The sequence below is a fragment of the Psammomys obesus genome, unplaced genomic scaffold (genome assembly GCF_907164565.1).
Source record: "Psammomys obesus unplaced genomic scaffold, mPsaObe1.curated_primary_1811, whole genome shotgun sequence".
Classification (NCBI taxonomy): Eukaryota; Metazoa; Chordata; class Mammalia; order Rodentia; family Muridae; genus Psammomys; species Psammomys obesus.
The window spans coordinates 11,174,876-11,191,387 of NW_026592890.1; the positions used below are offsets into that span (position 1 = coordinate 11,174,876).

The window sequence follows — 16,512 nt, forward strand, 5'->3', positions numbered from 1 at the left end:
AAAAAAAAAAAAAAAAAAAAAAAAAAAAAAAAAAAAAAAAACATCAACCATTTTGCACAACAGAGTAATTAATGGGGCTTCCTGAGTCGAGAGTGTCTTCCTGAAATACTAAGCCAGGAACATGTAGGCTCTCTCTGTGTCCTTCTTGATGGTTATTACCTCATACTGTGCCGTGGGCTGAGAGTCCAGAAGAGCTGCCATGTAGAGTTCGTATTCGTCCTGTGCACACACACACACACACACAAACACACACACACAGACACAAACAAACAAAAAACACCAATGTCAGCAGGATTGCATATGGGAGTGGGTGCATGAATTTGTAAAAACATACGCACAAGCATCCATGTGTGCACACAGGGGACAGAGGTTGGCATCTGCCTTCATCACTGTCCACCCTGTCTGCTCACAGATTGGCTAGATTTGCTGGCCAGCAAGTCTGCGGCCCTCCAATGTCTCTGCCTTGTGCCAGGCATTAAGAATATCAGTTAGAATCACTTCAGACCCTGACCCTAACCCCATGTGTAAACTCTTTTCACAATGTGCTCTGACACACACACACACACATACACACACGCACGCAAATTCATAAAACTGAATTGTCATTGAATTCGATCTTCGCTGCCAGCTACCAATCAGTTCAAGTTCCTGTCAGAAATCTTGACATACATCTAACACCTTATCCCCTGCCGTGTGCAGTTCTGGGACCTGCTGAAGGTGAGGGTCCTGGAAAACAGGCAGCAAACTGCCAACACTACCCACCCTTGTTAGGGAAATTGGAGCACAACGCAGCCTTTATTGTGGTTTAGAGGAGAATCAACCTCCCCAGGCTCAGTTATTTGAACAGTTGGTCCCGAGTGGGCGGTACTTGGGGGAAGGTTATGGAGCCTTTAGTTGGTAAAGCCTTGCAGTAGGAAGTGAGCCATAGAAGGTGGGCTTTAAGTATATAACCTGACCCTACTTCCTGTTATTTTTCATCTTTCTGTGCATGGATCAGCCAGCTTCCTGCTTCTGCCACCATGTTTTCCCTGACTGTTGCTATGGCTCCCACCATGATGGACTTTACCCCTTTGCAACCATGAGCTAAAACATACACTTTCTTCTCTATCTTGCTCTTAATTTGGGTATTTTATCACAGCATCAGAAAATTAACTAATAGAGGGCTTTAAGCAACTTAATTTTTCAAAATAAACTCCATGCAACATCCCCAAATCACAACAAACTCAAAAACCCATAAAAACTCACTATAAACTTATAAGTCCCTAGTTCTAAAAACTAGTTTATACGCCGTGTTGTTCTGAACTCATAATCGGGACACTTTGGTGTGAAATCGCAGCGGCTAGGCAGCAAATTAACTTGGTGCTTGCTCATGTGACTGAGAAGAGAGCGAGAGAGCCCATGAATCTTTGACTGATGCCCATTCTCTGTGGAATGGGCACTGTGTAATTTCTGTGAGGCATGAGCCTTCTCACAGTTGCTCCTCCTCCTGCATAGTTCTCAACTGTTACGCAGAGAATGTCTGTTACTACCTTAATCTCTTTCAGGAGATCCCCAAAGACCAGAGAACTTCTGCAGACTTCCTCGAAGATTTCTCCAAAGACCTGCAACCTGTTGAACTGCTGAGGGTTGCAGGTACATACCTTCTGGAGCTCCTGGAAGAAAGACACAGAGTCAGTCCCTGAAAATGGAAGGGTCTCCATGTTCCTCTCCGTACAGTGTGTCCTTCTGAGGAATCAGTTGGGAAAGGCCACCCAGTTGGGCTGTGCAGAGCAAATCATCGAGCCTCTGATTCCCTTCCATAGTTGCTAAGAGCCGTGTTCCTGTGTCACTGTGTGTGTCTGCTTCTGTCTCGTTTTCTCTATCCACCTCTGCTTTCTGCACTCAGAGGTTCATCCTCTGCACTCCTGCCCCAACACACACCCTTAAGACCACAGGGTGGACTTTGGCTCCCTGACATATAGATGGCACTTTTCTCCTCTCCCCTGAATTCTTACCCACCATGTGCTGCCCTAGCCAGTAAGGTTCCCTCTCAACCCACAGTCCCCTCCCATATCACAGCCCCCACCAGCATGTTCCATTATTCCTAACCCAACAGCAGCTGCAGCATCCCTCATGCCTGGTCTCCCCTCCCATCTTCTGTAAGAGGTAAGGTGGACAGTCTTCTCGACCCCAGTCACAGTATCTCCATGGCTGTCCCCATCAATCACTGAACACTGCTGACCATGGATTCACCTCCAGCTGACCCCTGCCCAAGTGTTACCTTCTTCCCCCAGTCCTCAGTTCTCACTGATCATGCTGGCGATTTTGTCTCATTCTGCCGGGGCACGTGACTGGGGTGCCTCAGGATCCATCAGGACCCACGAGGGTCTCTGAGCATCAGACCCATGCTGGCAGCACCACAATGAACCCTGTTCCCCTTACCTCCTTCAGTTTGTTCTCATGGATCACAGCCACCTTGCTTCCTGTGAAATCACTCTTCAGGAGATCTTCCTTTGCTAGGACTTCTCTTTGGAAACTCAGGAACTTCTTGTATCTGTCAGCTTTTGTTACGCCAGATAAGTAGGAGGTGATGTAGCGATACACATCCCCACCTGGGGCAGGCCTGGCGCACTGGCGGCTAGATGTCACCTCTGGGTATCTGAGTACTTTCATCTCAGGAAACACGAGCTCTTCCTTCCTGTGTGATTCCCGAGAAAACACAGGTCTTTTTTTTAGTTCTTTGTCCTCCTCCTCCTGTGGGAACTCCTCTGAGGTGACATTATCATTAGAAGGGTAGGAATGGAACATTTGTGGGTTCAAATACTTGAACAGCTTCGAGCTGTAGGCATCATCGGGATGAAGGGCTGTGTTGACTGAAAAGTAAACCAAAGCATCTTTCATCTTTGCTACCTTTTTGCCTCCGGAGAGGGTGGGTGGGAAGGTGGCAGGCTTCTCCTTTGGCCTGTTTGCATTGTACCAGTGCTGGACAATGCTGTCAGGCGGCTTGTAGAGCTTGTCAGGGTTCAGGTGACCTGAGGTGTAGGTATAGATATCTTCCTTATGGCCCTTTTGGATTTGGGTCAGGAGCTCCTTCAGATTGCAGAGAGTCTTAACTCCATAGGTCTCACAGTGCTTCCACTCCAGGTAATCTGCCCAGGAAAGAAAACAGAATGGTGAGCCCCCTCCTGCACCTATGGGAAAGCGGCCCTGTTGCATGTCTGTCAGAAAAAGAGGAGTCTTCAGAGAGGATAGGAAAAACAGCTCCATCTTTATTAGTCTAAGACTCCTGTAGCCACTTGAGTGTAGCAGAGGATAAAGAGCACACGGGTTCACCCTAAGTGCTCTTATAGTCATAAAACTCAAGCCATTCAAGGTTAAAGCTCTGGAGAGTTTTATTTGTCAGCTTGACATCTGGGACAGGATTCTTAGGAAGGGATGGTCCAGATGGGGTTAGCCTCAAGGGCATATATGTGTGTGTGGTTGTTTTTCTGACCTTAACCAACATGGGAAAAATCAAGCCACTACAGGCAGCATCATTCTGTTGAATGTTATGAATATTTAATATTGATCCATATAATTATTAAGGCATCAGTTATTCCTTAACCCACCATCATATAAATAAATAGATACAGAAACCTGCTTGATTTCTAATAAGCCTTAATGCACTGGGGCTTGGCAGATGTTAACCCTCTAAGGCTATCTTGTCTACTTCCCAGCCAAAAACCCCCATAAATATTTGCACGTTTTTTTTCCATTTGGGCTGCTTCTCACCATCATTCCACTCCTCAGAGCAAGCTCCTCCTGGCCATGTGCTTTTAGTTCATGCTAACCCATGGTGACCTGCTCCTTCTTCCTCTCTCATCCTCATGGTCTCTCTGCTGTCCCAAGCCCCCAAGCCTTGGCTCCACCTACCTCTCTTCTGCCCAATCCAGGCTGTAGGCAACTTTATTTAGACAATCAGGGATAATCTGGGAGGAAACATTTACACCATATCATTTTGGATCCATGAGAATTTGTTGGGGCCTCTCTCGTCCCCAGAGCCATGGAGATTCAGGTTCCAGGTGGTAAGGTCAGGCCCACCTGAGACTTGAGGATCTCAGCAGGTCTAAGCAGGCAGGATGTGTCTACAGCCATCCTTGTCATAGCTGGAAGTCCTCAGGATAAACCCATCTATAAGTAGCTGCATGCATGGCCATCAAGAGGAGAGGAAATGCTGGGATGTTTATGAGGGCCTTCCAAGAGTAGCCTTCAAGTGGAAGAGCTGGTTGCTAAGGGTTGCCCTTCACCAGGTGCCTGGCTATTCTCCTAATTGTATGACAACCCAAGCAAAGGGAAGCAGAATGAATGAGAACTTTGAGGACCTATTCTAGGCTCAGTGCCACACATGTGGCCAGTTCTGGTCTAAAATGTCTTTGGAAGAGTCAGGACACATCCTGGGAAGAACAGAAGGCTAGCAGGAACTTCCTGCTGTTTCATAACTACAGCCAGTTCTGTGTGCCACCCAGGCCCACAGAACTCTAAGCCACAACTACTCTGCTCTAGGACCACAGGACCAAAACCCAAGGTTGGAAGCCCCAGGGAATCTCTCTTCCAGAATTGTTCTCCTTGTCAGAATCCACTTCCTGCAGCTGTACACACACACACACACACATGGCTGTTCCCCCCCACACACACACCCATGGCTGGCCAGGTAGCTCTCCCCTTTGGAGAACATCTATTTTCTGACTTGGAGTCCTGTATCTCTGAGTAATCAATGGCTTCCTATCCTTTGCTTCTAGTCAGTTGGCTTCCGCGATGTGTGGTTGTCTTGGGTCCTTTGGACATAGACATCACCAAAGCTCCTCATTCCTTCAGCCCTGGGAGAGATGCCTGGGGTCACACCAGGCACTAGGTAAGCTCTGACCATCTCAGAATCCTGTCCCTTTAGGAATGTGGTCAAGCCCAGCCACTCCAGTACAGCCCTAGGTGAAAATGAGCCATACTCAGTCCCATGTGAGAGGCTGTGGCTGGATATTGAAACAAACACTACTGGGAATAGAATTTTTTAAGACTTCCCCCACTGATTAGCTTAGTGCTTCAAAGAAATGCCTTTTATCAATTGATAAAATATTAACCTGACTTTTATCCGAACGGAGAGTCCTGTATTTCAACCAAAGCCAGGACACAGAAAACAGGAAAGATGTGTGTGAAACACTGTAGAAAATGAGAGTGGGAAGGCACACGGTGCTTCAGAGCCATCCTCCTGTTAGTTCATGTCCAGAAAAGACTCAAAGCCACCAATGAGTTCTTTCTGATTAGCACAGCGGTTCTTAACCTTCCTGATACAGTGTCTCATGTTGTGGTGAACCCCCCAACCATAAAATTATTTAGTCGCTACTTCATAACTGTAACTTAGCTACTGAGTCATAACGTGAATACATAATACGCAGGCTCTCCTCTATGCAACTCCTGTGAAAGAGTTGTTCAATTACCACAGGGGTTGCGACCCACAAGCCGAGAACTGCTGGCTTAGTATGTGTCTTATCTGACTGACTTGCAGAGAGAGTTGTCGAATCCAGATGCCACCCCCTTGGCCAGGCTCTCCAGCTACCTACTGCATGCTCAGGTCCAATCGTGCATAGTCAGACACTAGCCATCTGTACTTCTCACAGTGTCTGCCCAACCCCAAGAAACAGGAAAGCTTAAGCTCATCCTAGGGAAATGTGGCTTCGCCCTCACAAATGGTCTGGAAACAAATCATCTTTAAGGAAAAACAAGACAGCTTTATGTAAGTCCGCTGATGAGGAGAACAGCCTCAGGTTGATTGGCAAAGTCTGTGTTAAATTAAACACCTGCAACATTTTAAAAAATCATTTAATATGATATTTCTTTAGACATGCATCTTTAGGTGGGGGGCACAAACATCAACTTTTAATGTGAAGGTTAGTTCAGACTGTTTTACTCAAGCCAGCCTAACTCTACTTCTGTTTTCATGAGCGCCGTTCGCAGGAGAGCAGTGGAGTAAGAGGAGAAAGCACTTGGGACGTGGTGAACACGGAGGAAAGACTGTGAGTGGGCTATAGCAGTGAATGTGTAGAACAAAATACAGATGTTGTAGGAAGGTCCGACTTTGTTTCCAAACGCTTATTTCAGTGCCCTGAGGTCTGGTTACTGCCCTGCCACAGGCATTGTTATCAGTGTTGAACCTGTAACCATATGATGATAGGAAATGTTCCCCAATTGTTCCTGGGTGGCTAAATAAAGATGTGGAAGCCTATGGCCGGGTAGAAGAGAGGGAGGCAGAGGTTGAGGTGCCTGGGCTTGGGGTCGAGAGGGAAAGCAGATGGAAAGGCAGGAGGAGGAGTGGAAGCCGGAGAGAGAAAGGAGTTGCCATGGGACCAGATGGACTGTGAGCACACACCTCTAAGGACAGACTGATGGAGCAGAAGCTGCCCAGGAGCCATCAGATTGGCAAGCAATTAGCTTTCATGTGGCTTTCGGAGGTACTAGGAGTAGACTAGCTTAGAATCTGCCCAGCATAGTGCTTACGTTAAATAATAAATCATAGTCTCTCTGTGTCAGTCACTGGGAAATTAGCTGGTTAAAGAAAACTGCTGCCATAATAATTTCCTGCATTAATTAATTTAGAAAAAATAATTCATCTTTCTACAGATAGACACAGAATAAAGGTCTTTCTGCTCACTATCCTCACATCAGGACGTGTTGACAACAGAAGTAAACACAATTAACCAGCAATGCCCTGTGATCGGGAGGATCACACCGATCAGGAGCAGGGGTCAAAGGGTATATGCACAGGACCAGCCTGGAGGGGTCATAAAAATGTGGGCTCCAGGAGGCTCAGTGGACGCTGTCTAAGGACAAGAGACCCTCAGGTGACCACATCTCCCTCCAGACCTCCTGCCAATGGCCTGGCTCTGACCTCGTGGGTGTCGAATAATGGCTAACCTGGCTAAGCACAGCTGAGGCCGTGCCAATCAGCCTCTGCCATGCTCAAGGGACACCTGCGGTGGAGCTGGCGTCCACTTACTGTCCTCCCCACCAGTGGATGTGGACAGGGGGGTTGCTGGGTGCCACCACCTCTAGCCACTGTCCACGAGTGAACTCTGCCCCGGATATTGGTGGCGTCACGTAAGAGCTGGACTGCTGGGACGTTACATGTATTGCTCGGGAGCTGTTCCTGTCTTTTATTATGGGTGGACACTACACTACGCTTTCAAAATAAGACATCTGACTGTCTACCTGCCTCCCGACTGGTTAGTCATGCTCCGAGACAGTGGTGTGGTACCGAAAGTTTCTCAAAACTCAGCTTTAAAGAAAACACTGAGCTAGTGCAGTGAGCACCTCTGCCTTTTCCCCTTCTTACTCACTAACAGGCACCCACGCACGCCATGCACCTTCACACACATCCTACGACATAACACCGACACCTCGGTGTTGGTTACTTTATCATATCAGCCAGACACCAATGAAGAATCCCCAGAGGAACTCTCAATAGAACTGTTCCAGAGGAGGGTGCCCTGTTGCCAAGGCCTGAGAGGCTTTCTCGGTGGGTTAATAGAGGTGGGAAGACCCATCCTGTTTCCTAGGCGGGTCCCTGGACTGAATGGAAAATGACGGAAGTGAAGCACTGGTGCGCATGCGTTCTTTGCTCGTTGTGCCTGTTGGTGGACGGAAGTAGCCAGCTTCCTCAAGCTTCCGTCCAGCTTTGAGTCTCTGGATCCAAGTAAACCCTTCTGATCCAGGAGCTGACCTTCAGGCACCAAAAAGGCTTTTACTTTCAAAACCGTTTCTGAGAAACCAGCTTTCCCAAGCAGCCAGACATCAGCTGAGCCACACAAACACAGAAATGGAGGCAGACCACTTACTTTCAGGTTTGGGATCCTTATCCATCGCCCCTCTTAGTGCTAGCTGCTAGCCCAGTCTGCAGTTGCCAAGGGAACGGTAAACATTCCTAGCCCCTCCCCCAGAGTGTATTTCCGGGGCCCAGCCACAGGGTGGCAGAATAGCCAGGAGTCTTGCCTGGCAGCGCTGGAGGGATGCTCCTTGGCTTTACTTTTCAAAACAGAATACTCCTTGGACTTGAAAGCAACTGTGCCGACTCATTACAGAGCCTGGGGACAAAAGATAACTGAGTCCTGTGGTGTCCCCAGTGAATGTGGCCCAGCTGCCGTCCTTGGTTCTAGTCCCAAGTGCAGAGGGCACTAAAGGAATGCTGGGAGCTGGCGTTATTGAATCCATAATAGGGTCACCAACTGAGATTCCTAGAATTCAGGCAGGATGGGAAAAACTCTGGTTTGCACACGGCCTGTGGCCTCTGGAAAGTGTTAGTCTGTTTTTTGGTTATTTTGTTTTTGTTTTTGTTTTTTCTCCAGCCAGAAATAATTCTTCCAAGTCCTGGCACAATCATTCTACAAAATCAGAATGTCAGGGGTCGAATATGGGTCGGGCCTTAAGAATACAGCAAAACCCCTACTCCTTACTTTACTAATGTTTAATATTCCATCAAAATGATTGAAGAAGTATGTTGTTATTGATGCAACGCTCTGACCTGTCAAAACTAAGCTGGGCTTTTCTGGAAGCAAATCCCTAGCTTTCTCATCTTCTTCCCTGCTCCCTATTATGTTGTGCAGGCAATTCAACTGGCCTGCCATTAGGGTCTTCACAATGTCCTGTGTCAGTACCTGCTTCCTATGACATCTTCTGGACCAGGTACTTAGTGGCCTGTACACCCCCCCCCCGCTCTCTTTCTCTCGCTCTCTTGCTCCTCTCTTGCTCTTTACACTCTCTCTGTCAGGGCATCCCCCCATGTCTCTCTCTCCCCTTTCCTCTCTCTTATCTCCATCCAATAAATATCTTGCATATCAGTTCTGACATATGCATGGCGAATTTTTAAATATATTCCATCACTCCCCCTCTGCACGGGCCTGGGGGCTTCTGAAGGCCAAGGGATGGAAGAACCAGACACCTGGATCCATCCGGGGAAGAGTCTCTTGAGCAGCAACGGCCCCGTGCTGTGGAAAGGCGGGGGGGGGGGGGGGCAGAGTTGCTGCTAGCAGGCTCCAGTGACCTATGGCCTTTACCTATGACACGTGACCTCAGCAGTGAATAGTGAATTCTGACTCAGAGCCTGGACTCCTTCCAGCCCTTCCAGCCTGGTGACTGTGCACTACTTTTCAGCTGTCAGGATTTGATGTGCAAGGGAACTAACAGCCTTTCTACAGTGCCAGGCTGGAACACAGGTCCTTGGAAGCAAATGCTCTACCAGGGAGCCACTGCCTCCCGCACCCCACACCTCACTGCCCCACGTCCCCCTTCCCCTCCCCCCTTCACTTCCCCTATTCCCCCCACCCCACCCCAACCCTGCTTCTCTAATTTAGCTGGACAGAGGGGTAGGGTGTGTGTGTGTGTGTGTGTGTGTGTGTGTGTGTGTGTGTGTGTGTATGTGTGTGTGTGAGTGTGTGAGGGTGGGTGGGTGGGAAGAGTGGACATGACAGTCTGCTTCTGTCTTGGGTTTCTGTTGTTGTCATAAAGGCTATCACCAAAAGTAACTCGGGGAGGAGGGGCTTTATTTCGGCCTACAACACTCAGGTCACACTTCATCCTGGAAGGAAGTCGGAACTCCAGCTGGGCAAGAACCTGGAGGCAGGAGCTAATGCAGAGGCCACAGGGGACTGCTTACTGGCTTGCTTCCCAGGGCTTGCTCAGCCTCATTTATTATACACTCAGAACCACTAACCCAGGGGTGGCACCACCCATACTGACCTGGGCCCTTCCCCATCAATCATTAATTAAGAGAATGTCCCATAGACTTGTCTGCAAGCCAATTACTATGGCATTTTTTTCAGTTGGAGCTCCTCTTCCCCTAAAACTCTAGCTTGTGTCAACACACACATGTACACACACACACACACACACACACACACACACCTAACAAGCACAGACCCTGATGAGGGTGAGGAATATATTTAACCTTTATACAGAGAAGCTGCCCTCTGGTTCCTCTCCGTAGCAGTTTACCAGCTGTAGCTGGTGTAGACTGTGTGGTCTCCCAGACAAACAAGTGTCTGTGGGAAAAGGATCTGGCTGCCACCTACAGAGACTCTCTGGGTATCTATCGTCTTCCGCACAAACGAGAGCAAACTTGAGAGATGATATTTTAAAAACTTTGTATTCAATTATTCACACCAAAGAATATCCATTAAAATTATGAACATTTCTAAATATATTTCATGTATCATACATATATATATACTTTATATGTATAATTACATATCCACAAAAGATTCCTTACTGCTTTAAGCATGTGAGTAGAACAAAGATAGAGATTTTTGCAATGTAACACCCATATATGCATATATACTGGCTGTTTGAATTATGAATTTATTTACACCTTGTCCGAGTTATAATAAATGATTACTGTTCTATTATACAAACATAACAGTAAGATTTTTTAAATACAAAGACTGCAAATGAATACATGAAAAATTACACACATGTACAATATTTATAATTTATAAATGCAAAGATAAGACCTCTTTAAATTATTGCACTTGCGCACTTTACAAAGATTTTTTTTTTTTGTCATACATATAAAATCATCTTTTTGGAATTTTCTAACTCATTAGCTATAATAACGTTGGATATTGTTAACTTGAAATTCTTTCTTTTCCCTTCAAAAGAGAGCCCATTAAGGCTTTGGCTGCAGACCCATCCACTGAGGATCAGATGCCGGGACCTGTACCCCCTGCTCCAGCAGGTGTTGGCCAGCAAGAAGGCTGTCATCCTGACCTCTGAGGTGCCCAGGCTGGGTGTGGATGGAGGATCTCTTTTGTTTCCGTGTTCATGTGGAGAAAGTTGCTCTTCTCAGAAAGAATCCAGACGCTGCATTTGTAGTTTTGCGAAGCATTTCACAGTGTTCTGGGCAAGTACGTGATTTTTAAATAGGCGGGGCACTATACAGAGATACTTTTGAGCATCAATCAACTGCACTTTCCTGTGTACAGGAAATGAACATGTAGCATATACTCCATACAACAGATCATGTGGAAACAGTATTCCCACACATTTATACTCACTATTCTAGATACAGCATAAGACTAGGGTTAGGGTGACCAAACTGGAAGAGAGAGTGGGGATGCCCATGATAGAATTGTGGTTTTGGAGGGCTACACAATAACCAGTGTCTGGGGAGTTAATTTACATGAGGGATAAATGTAGGGTACCTGGAGATTAAGCACTGAGAAAGTGCGCTGACTTCCTCTGTGGCAGACGCTGTATTCAGCTGTGGTTCCACGCTGGCGTTCTGGCATGTTTCTGTGCCCGCGCAGGGCCAGACTCGGGTGTGCTGTTTCAGCTACAAATCGTTACAGTAAGGAGCAGGGAGACTCTCGGGGCCTGGAAAGCACTGCTTTCCTCTACTGAGCAGGGACAAGGCATGCGACACGGGCAGGTGGTCCTCTGGGTTCTAAGTGTGTTTTTCTTCATACTAGCAATGCTGTCCTTCACTCCCCACCGGCAACAAGGACACCTCTAAAAGCAATTTTCTTTCTTTGTTCTGTTTCTGTCGTTGCATAAAATACCTTAAATACTCTTGTTGATAAAACTTTGTTTAAATGGTGTTCTCCACGGGAGATCTCTAATTTCAACTTAGTATAAATATTGTCAGCCAAATGGACAGCAACAAAGACTCACACGTGGAAATATAACACGTGGCCATGTAAGGGGGAGCCACGGCTGACATCCATGTGACTAACTCAGATTTCACCACGACTGTCACTTGCAGCTGGAGGAGTCTGTGACTGGATGAATTGTCTTCCAAGAATCCCAGGACACACAGGCTCCGCAGAGCAAACTCAGGGTTGGAATATACAGAGAGAAGACACTTTCAAAGCCAAAGCCAGCCGGGGAGCCAGAACCCAGAAGAACTGTGCCTCCAGCTGGAGTCATAGTTCCTGACAATGTCACCAAGGTAGATGTCACTGAAGTGGGGTGATGAGGGGAGCCTGATGGACCAATCAGGAACATGCCCCTTTAAATGCTGTCCTTTACATTTTCGAAGGGTAAAAAGTGAGCCCCAGAGAGAAAGGGGGAAAAGCCAGCATTTAAAATAAAGGCACAGGCCAAGGCATGGCGAATATTTTAGTCCTGTTAAAGCTGAGGCCTTAATTTAGATCTAAGAGAGCAGAAACTCTCTAGGCCAAGCTAAGCCCATTTAAAGGCCTGGTCTCCTAAGGCATCATGCAGCAACAGGCTGGCTGTGCTAACATGGCTAGCACATGTATGAACACACTGAGAAGGCAGAATTCACTGAGTGTGTATGAAACAAAAATGCCAACACATGCTAAAAAATAAAAGAGAGAGCTACGCTAAGCGGGTCAGATCAAACTGACTCTATCTTTGCTGTTGTGGGAGTGACTCATCTTGGAGCATCACCAGTGACAGCAGACAACACACTTTTCCAGCTGGAGGGAGCTGGGGACAGGATTCAACTGCTCTCCCTAAGAAGAGAGCATCCTGGGAAGGTAGAAGGCTGACTGTCGCCCCAGCATGCTTTTTACCGCTTCCAGGCCACCCATGGGCTCTAATGTCGAACTGACAACTGGCAGATGTGAACAAATTTTAGGATTGTATTCCACTGCCCAGGCCCGGGCCCAGGCTGGTGTTGGCACGCATTTGACTATCTAAGAACATTTTCCCAGATACAAAGACACCGCAAAGTGTGGAAAGAAATGAAATCATCACCAGGGCTATAAAATTTGAATATTACAAATGATCATAAATAATACAATCTTGGTAAACTGAACATTCTGTTTATATTCATTATTAGTCACCCAGTTTGCATCAGACATTAATGAGAAATTCCTGGAAACCTTTTGTGAGAAAAACACATGGGGGGTGGGGGGAGAGGTGGGAAGAAGCCTAGAGGCAAAATTCAAGTTCTTGTCTGCTAAATATATTTGCTAGGACATAAACAATACTCTTGACTGCATGAATTCTAAAATAAAATATTAACTAAATACAGCTGCATCCTGGCCTCTTTTATTTTGGGCAAATCTATGCCTCCTGAGTCTTGGCACGTGGTGAGAACGTTACAAAGGTCTTCTCAGTACAGCCTTCTATCAATCCTGCTTTTCATGTGACGGTATTTCACATGCGATTGACTCGCCAATAAATTCCTAGGCCACACCATACAATAGTCCTGGCCAGGTCAAATTAAGAGACTTCTGTGCTATCCCTATTACCACAGCAACCATGAAATGCTAGAGCCGGCATAGGATTCCCACCTCCAGGGTCCTTTTACATACTCGGGGACAGAATTCAACGCGTGCCTTCAGAATGCCTGAGTTAAAACAATCATCTTAAATGCTGCCCCCTCTTGCAATTCAGCTTCCAAGATGGATGACCAACTTGTGTTGACAGAGTGGCTTCTTGTTGAATCCAGGGTGGCATGTTTGTATGCGGAAAGTGGGCTTGCCTTGGTCAACACTCATAGAAGGACACTACAGTCATCTCCTTACAGAAATCGACCTGATTCCCAACGTGGAAAACCACTGCTTTTGAGTAGGTGGGTGACTGTCATTTTTTACAAACGCTTGCTTCTCTCTTCTCTCCTTTTGTCTCATGTGTGTGTACCATAAATACATCTGTGTATTTGTCCCCATACCATGCATACACACACAGCCCTGGTGTTGTGGTGGCTTCTCCCACTGGCATCACCTTATAGTTTGTATGGTGACATCAGCAAATGGAGTGGTGTGTAGGGCAGATGGCAACTGTTTAGAAGCCCATGAGGAAACTGAGCACACCGTGTTAATGTAAAGTAAGAACAAGATTTGTGTTCAGCCCATTCTGCTATAACATATATCAGTGGGGGGGGGGGGGAGCCTGAATAGATTTTGCAAATGCCACACTCCTGTGTATATCGAAGTCTATTCCAAAAATTCATTTTAAAGCAACTTTTCATACTCCTGCCAGAGCGGTGAGTGAGACATTTGTTTCTGATCTGTCTCTACCTTCCCAAGGCTCACTAAGTGAGCCAACCACAGATTCTCTGGTCTCCGTGCCACTGTCCTGAGAGTCCTCAGGGCATGAACCTGTGACTTCTTTAGTACGCCACAGGAAGGGACTAGAGGGTTCTGTCGGCTTCTCTAACTTTGCACAGCAGCAGTCGCCAGAAAGCCATACAGGAGAACTAGCCACACACAGCGTTCTTTGTGGAGGTCTGAATGGTGAGAGCAGCAGAGAAGACACAATCAAGGTCAGTGCGGTGGCCCTGAGCCTCCTCCTATCAGGCCTGACTGCACAGTCAGGGGAGGCATTGGCTCTCCAGGAGACTGAGGCCACACTGTCAGTGCCTCTGAGGGGAGTACGGCATGGAATGAGGAGTCTTCTAGAATAATCTTTCACTTTGGATGTGACTAAAATTCTGGCATAACACACAGTGAAAATGTAAAGAAATTATTAAAATTCACATATTTTTTTTTTACTCATAAGATTTGCTTGCTGGAGAAAATTTATACACCTTACTTTTATTATTATTATTATTATTTTTTGTGCAAAGGGTTTGGTAAAGTTGCCAAAGGCTACAGTGGTGGGGAAGGGGCAGGGGAGTTTTTTAATTCCTTGACATGGTTTGAAGTGAGAGCTGCAGTTCTCGGGTGCCTGGGGTGCACCCCGTATCTCCAGGGCAGAGTTCTGTTTCCGTCAGAGTGGAGCTGACTCACCTACGTGTCCCCAAATGAACTGAAAGAACACACCTTATGGTCTGCCTAAATCAACAACTTGGAGTTCTCTATCACCTGTGGCCCTGTATCCTTCATGACCTGTGTCCCAGGCTCCAACTCAGTTACCTACAAGGAGGTCACATGTGAACTTCACGACAGGGACGTGTGTCCTATTTATAACCAATGCCAGCTAGCAGCATTACTGTTAGAAGCAGAGCCCAGAACAGGGTGCTGGCCATGCCCTCATGGAAGGACATGGGTAAGAACCCCTCCTGTGGTCTCTGCTCTCCCCCAGCCACTGCAGTGCTGGCGTGTGAGCGAGTGGCATTCAGAAGTTGGGTGGGGCCACAGAAGAGCCTGAATGTCTGAATATGGTGGAGCCCGGGTCGCTCACTGTCCCAGCCATGTGCGGCAAGCAGGAAGTCCTCTGCCTCACATGTATGTGCGACGGTACCTTCTGGGAGAGGTTTGCACCCCTTGAAAATAAAAAGAATGAAGTCAAAGAAGCGGGATGTGAGTCAGTCTCTGGCCGGACACCATGTCAGGATCAGTCGTCAACCTTCACAGGCAACTTCTCGGACGCCCCTTTGCCAGCTGCCGGGCCTGAGATCCACAATGCAGTCTCCTCCCCTCGAATCACCTTCTCCCACTGATTGAGATTATCCCTAGGAACACAGGACACAGTTACAGGTGGCATTCAAGTGGGTTTCTGGACTGGCTTTCAAAGGTGACACTAGCAGGATGGGGACAGTTGAGTACAGCCTTAATGGGGTCATTCTGATGCCGACAGTGGCTAGTGTGGGGTAGCCAGGGAGGCTCTTGCCAGTGACCTCAGCCTTGAGCCTCGGAGACCCCAGACCACTGGGCATCCTGTTGTACCAGCTCTGGGCTGCAAAGACAGAAACCCAGGCATTTCCTAATTATCGAGGGCAGGGTCAGCAGGGGGTTGATCCTGGCAAGGGAGAGCCAGGGATGGCAGATGGGAGAGCAGGAGCGGTACTATCAAAGTTAGGTAGGATAAAGGAGGACAATTAACCTCTCCGCTGCCCTTAAACGGCCTTAAACAGCCTTGCATTTGTAAAGCAACCAAAAATGCTGACTTGGGTTTCCAAAGCACCCTACTGCAGAAGAGGCACCTCTGTGCCATCTGTCAGTCCAGTCTTCTCTTTCTCTAGCCCTCAGGTGGGACATCACAGACATCACAGCCTTGAAACCCCACAAAGGTGACTGTCCTGTGGGACTGGCAGAGCTCTCCACGGCACTGCCACCCTGACTCGGTTTTCTTTCCAACAAAGTCAGTGTCAGAAAGGAGCCTCAACACTGGCAAGCACACAATTTACACACAAGCATGCTAAGGTCTTCTTGGGAGGGGGGAGAAAAAGAGATTCCTAAAATATAATGTGGGAAGGATAGAACTTTTGGCCTGCATATGACATACATGCTTTCCCCAGATCTTGGAGATTTTTTCTGACATGTTGGGAAAAGATATATCCTATCTGGTAATTTTCTTAATCTTCCTGTGTGCTATATTTAAACACAAAAATTGTCTTTAAGAAGTGATGTGGGCACAGAGAAGCAGGGATTCATCAAAGCTGCCCAAAGTCCCCTAGCATACTCACCAGGCTGCCTGGGCCGAGTGCCACAGCAGCCAGTCCTGAACTAGAAGTCGCAACAGCTACCTAGCCTGACAGTGTCTCACTGTTCATTACAAAACATGGCGTTCCAGACGGGAAAGGGTGTTTCCGGCCTAGATTGCAGGTCCAGATTCAGATGATGTCTCCACTGTCCTTGAAAGTGAGTATTTCTGTAA

General features: G+C 47.2%; 2 protein-coding genes across 6 annotated transcripts in view; both read right to left on the reverse strand.

Annotated features, from left to right (window-relative positions):
* CUNH6orf118 (chromosome unknown C6orf118 homolog) overlaps positions 1-7,881 on the reverse strand; it is a gene marked incomplete in the record, with an annotated part of 23,413 nt that extends 15,532 nt beyond the window's left edge. Inside the window, 4 exon segments of the mRNA XM_055616064.1 lie at positions 160-219; positions 1,530-1,652; positions 2,422-3,128; positions 7,845-7,881. Of these exon segments, the coding sequence (XP_055472039.1) occupies positions 160-219; positions 1,530-1,652; positions 2,422-3,128; positions 7,845-7,869 (915 nt within the window).
* Positions 7,882-10,260: 2,379 nt separating this feature from the next.
* The window catches only part of Pde10a (phosphodiesterase 10A), a 419,189-nt gene continuing 412,937 nt past the window's right edge, over positions 10,261-16,512 (reverse strand). For all 5 annotated transcript variants that reach the window (XM_055615961.1, XM_055615960.1, XM_055615964.1 and 2 more), the window contains one exon: positions 10,261-15,367. In XM_055615961.1, coding sequence (XP_055471936.1) covers positions 15,250-15,367 — 118 coding nt within the window. In that variant the 3' untranslated portion in view covers positions 10,261-15,249. The remainder of the gene's footprint in view (positions 15,368-16,512) is intronic.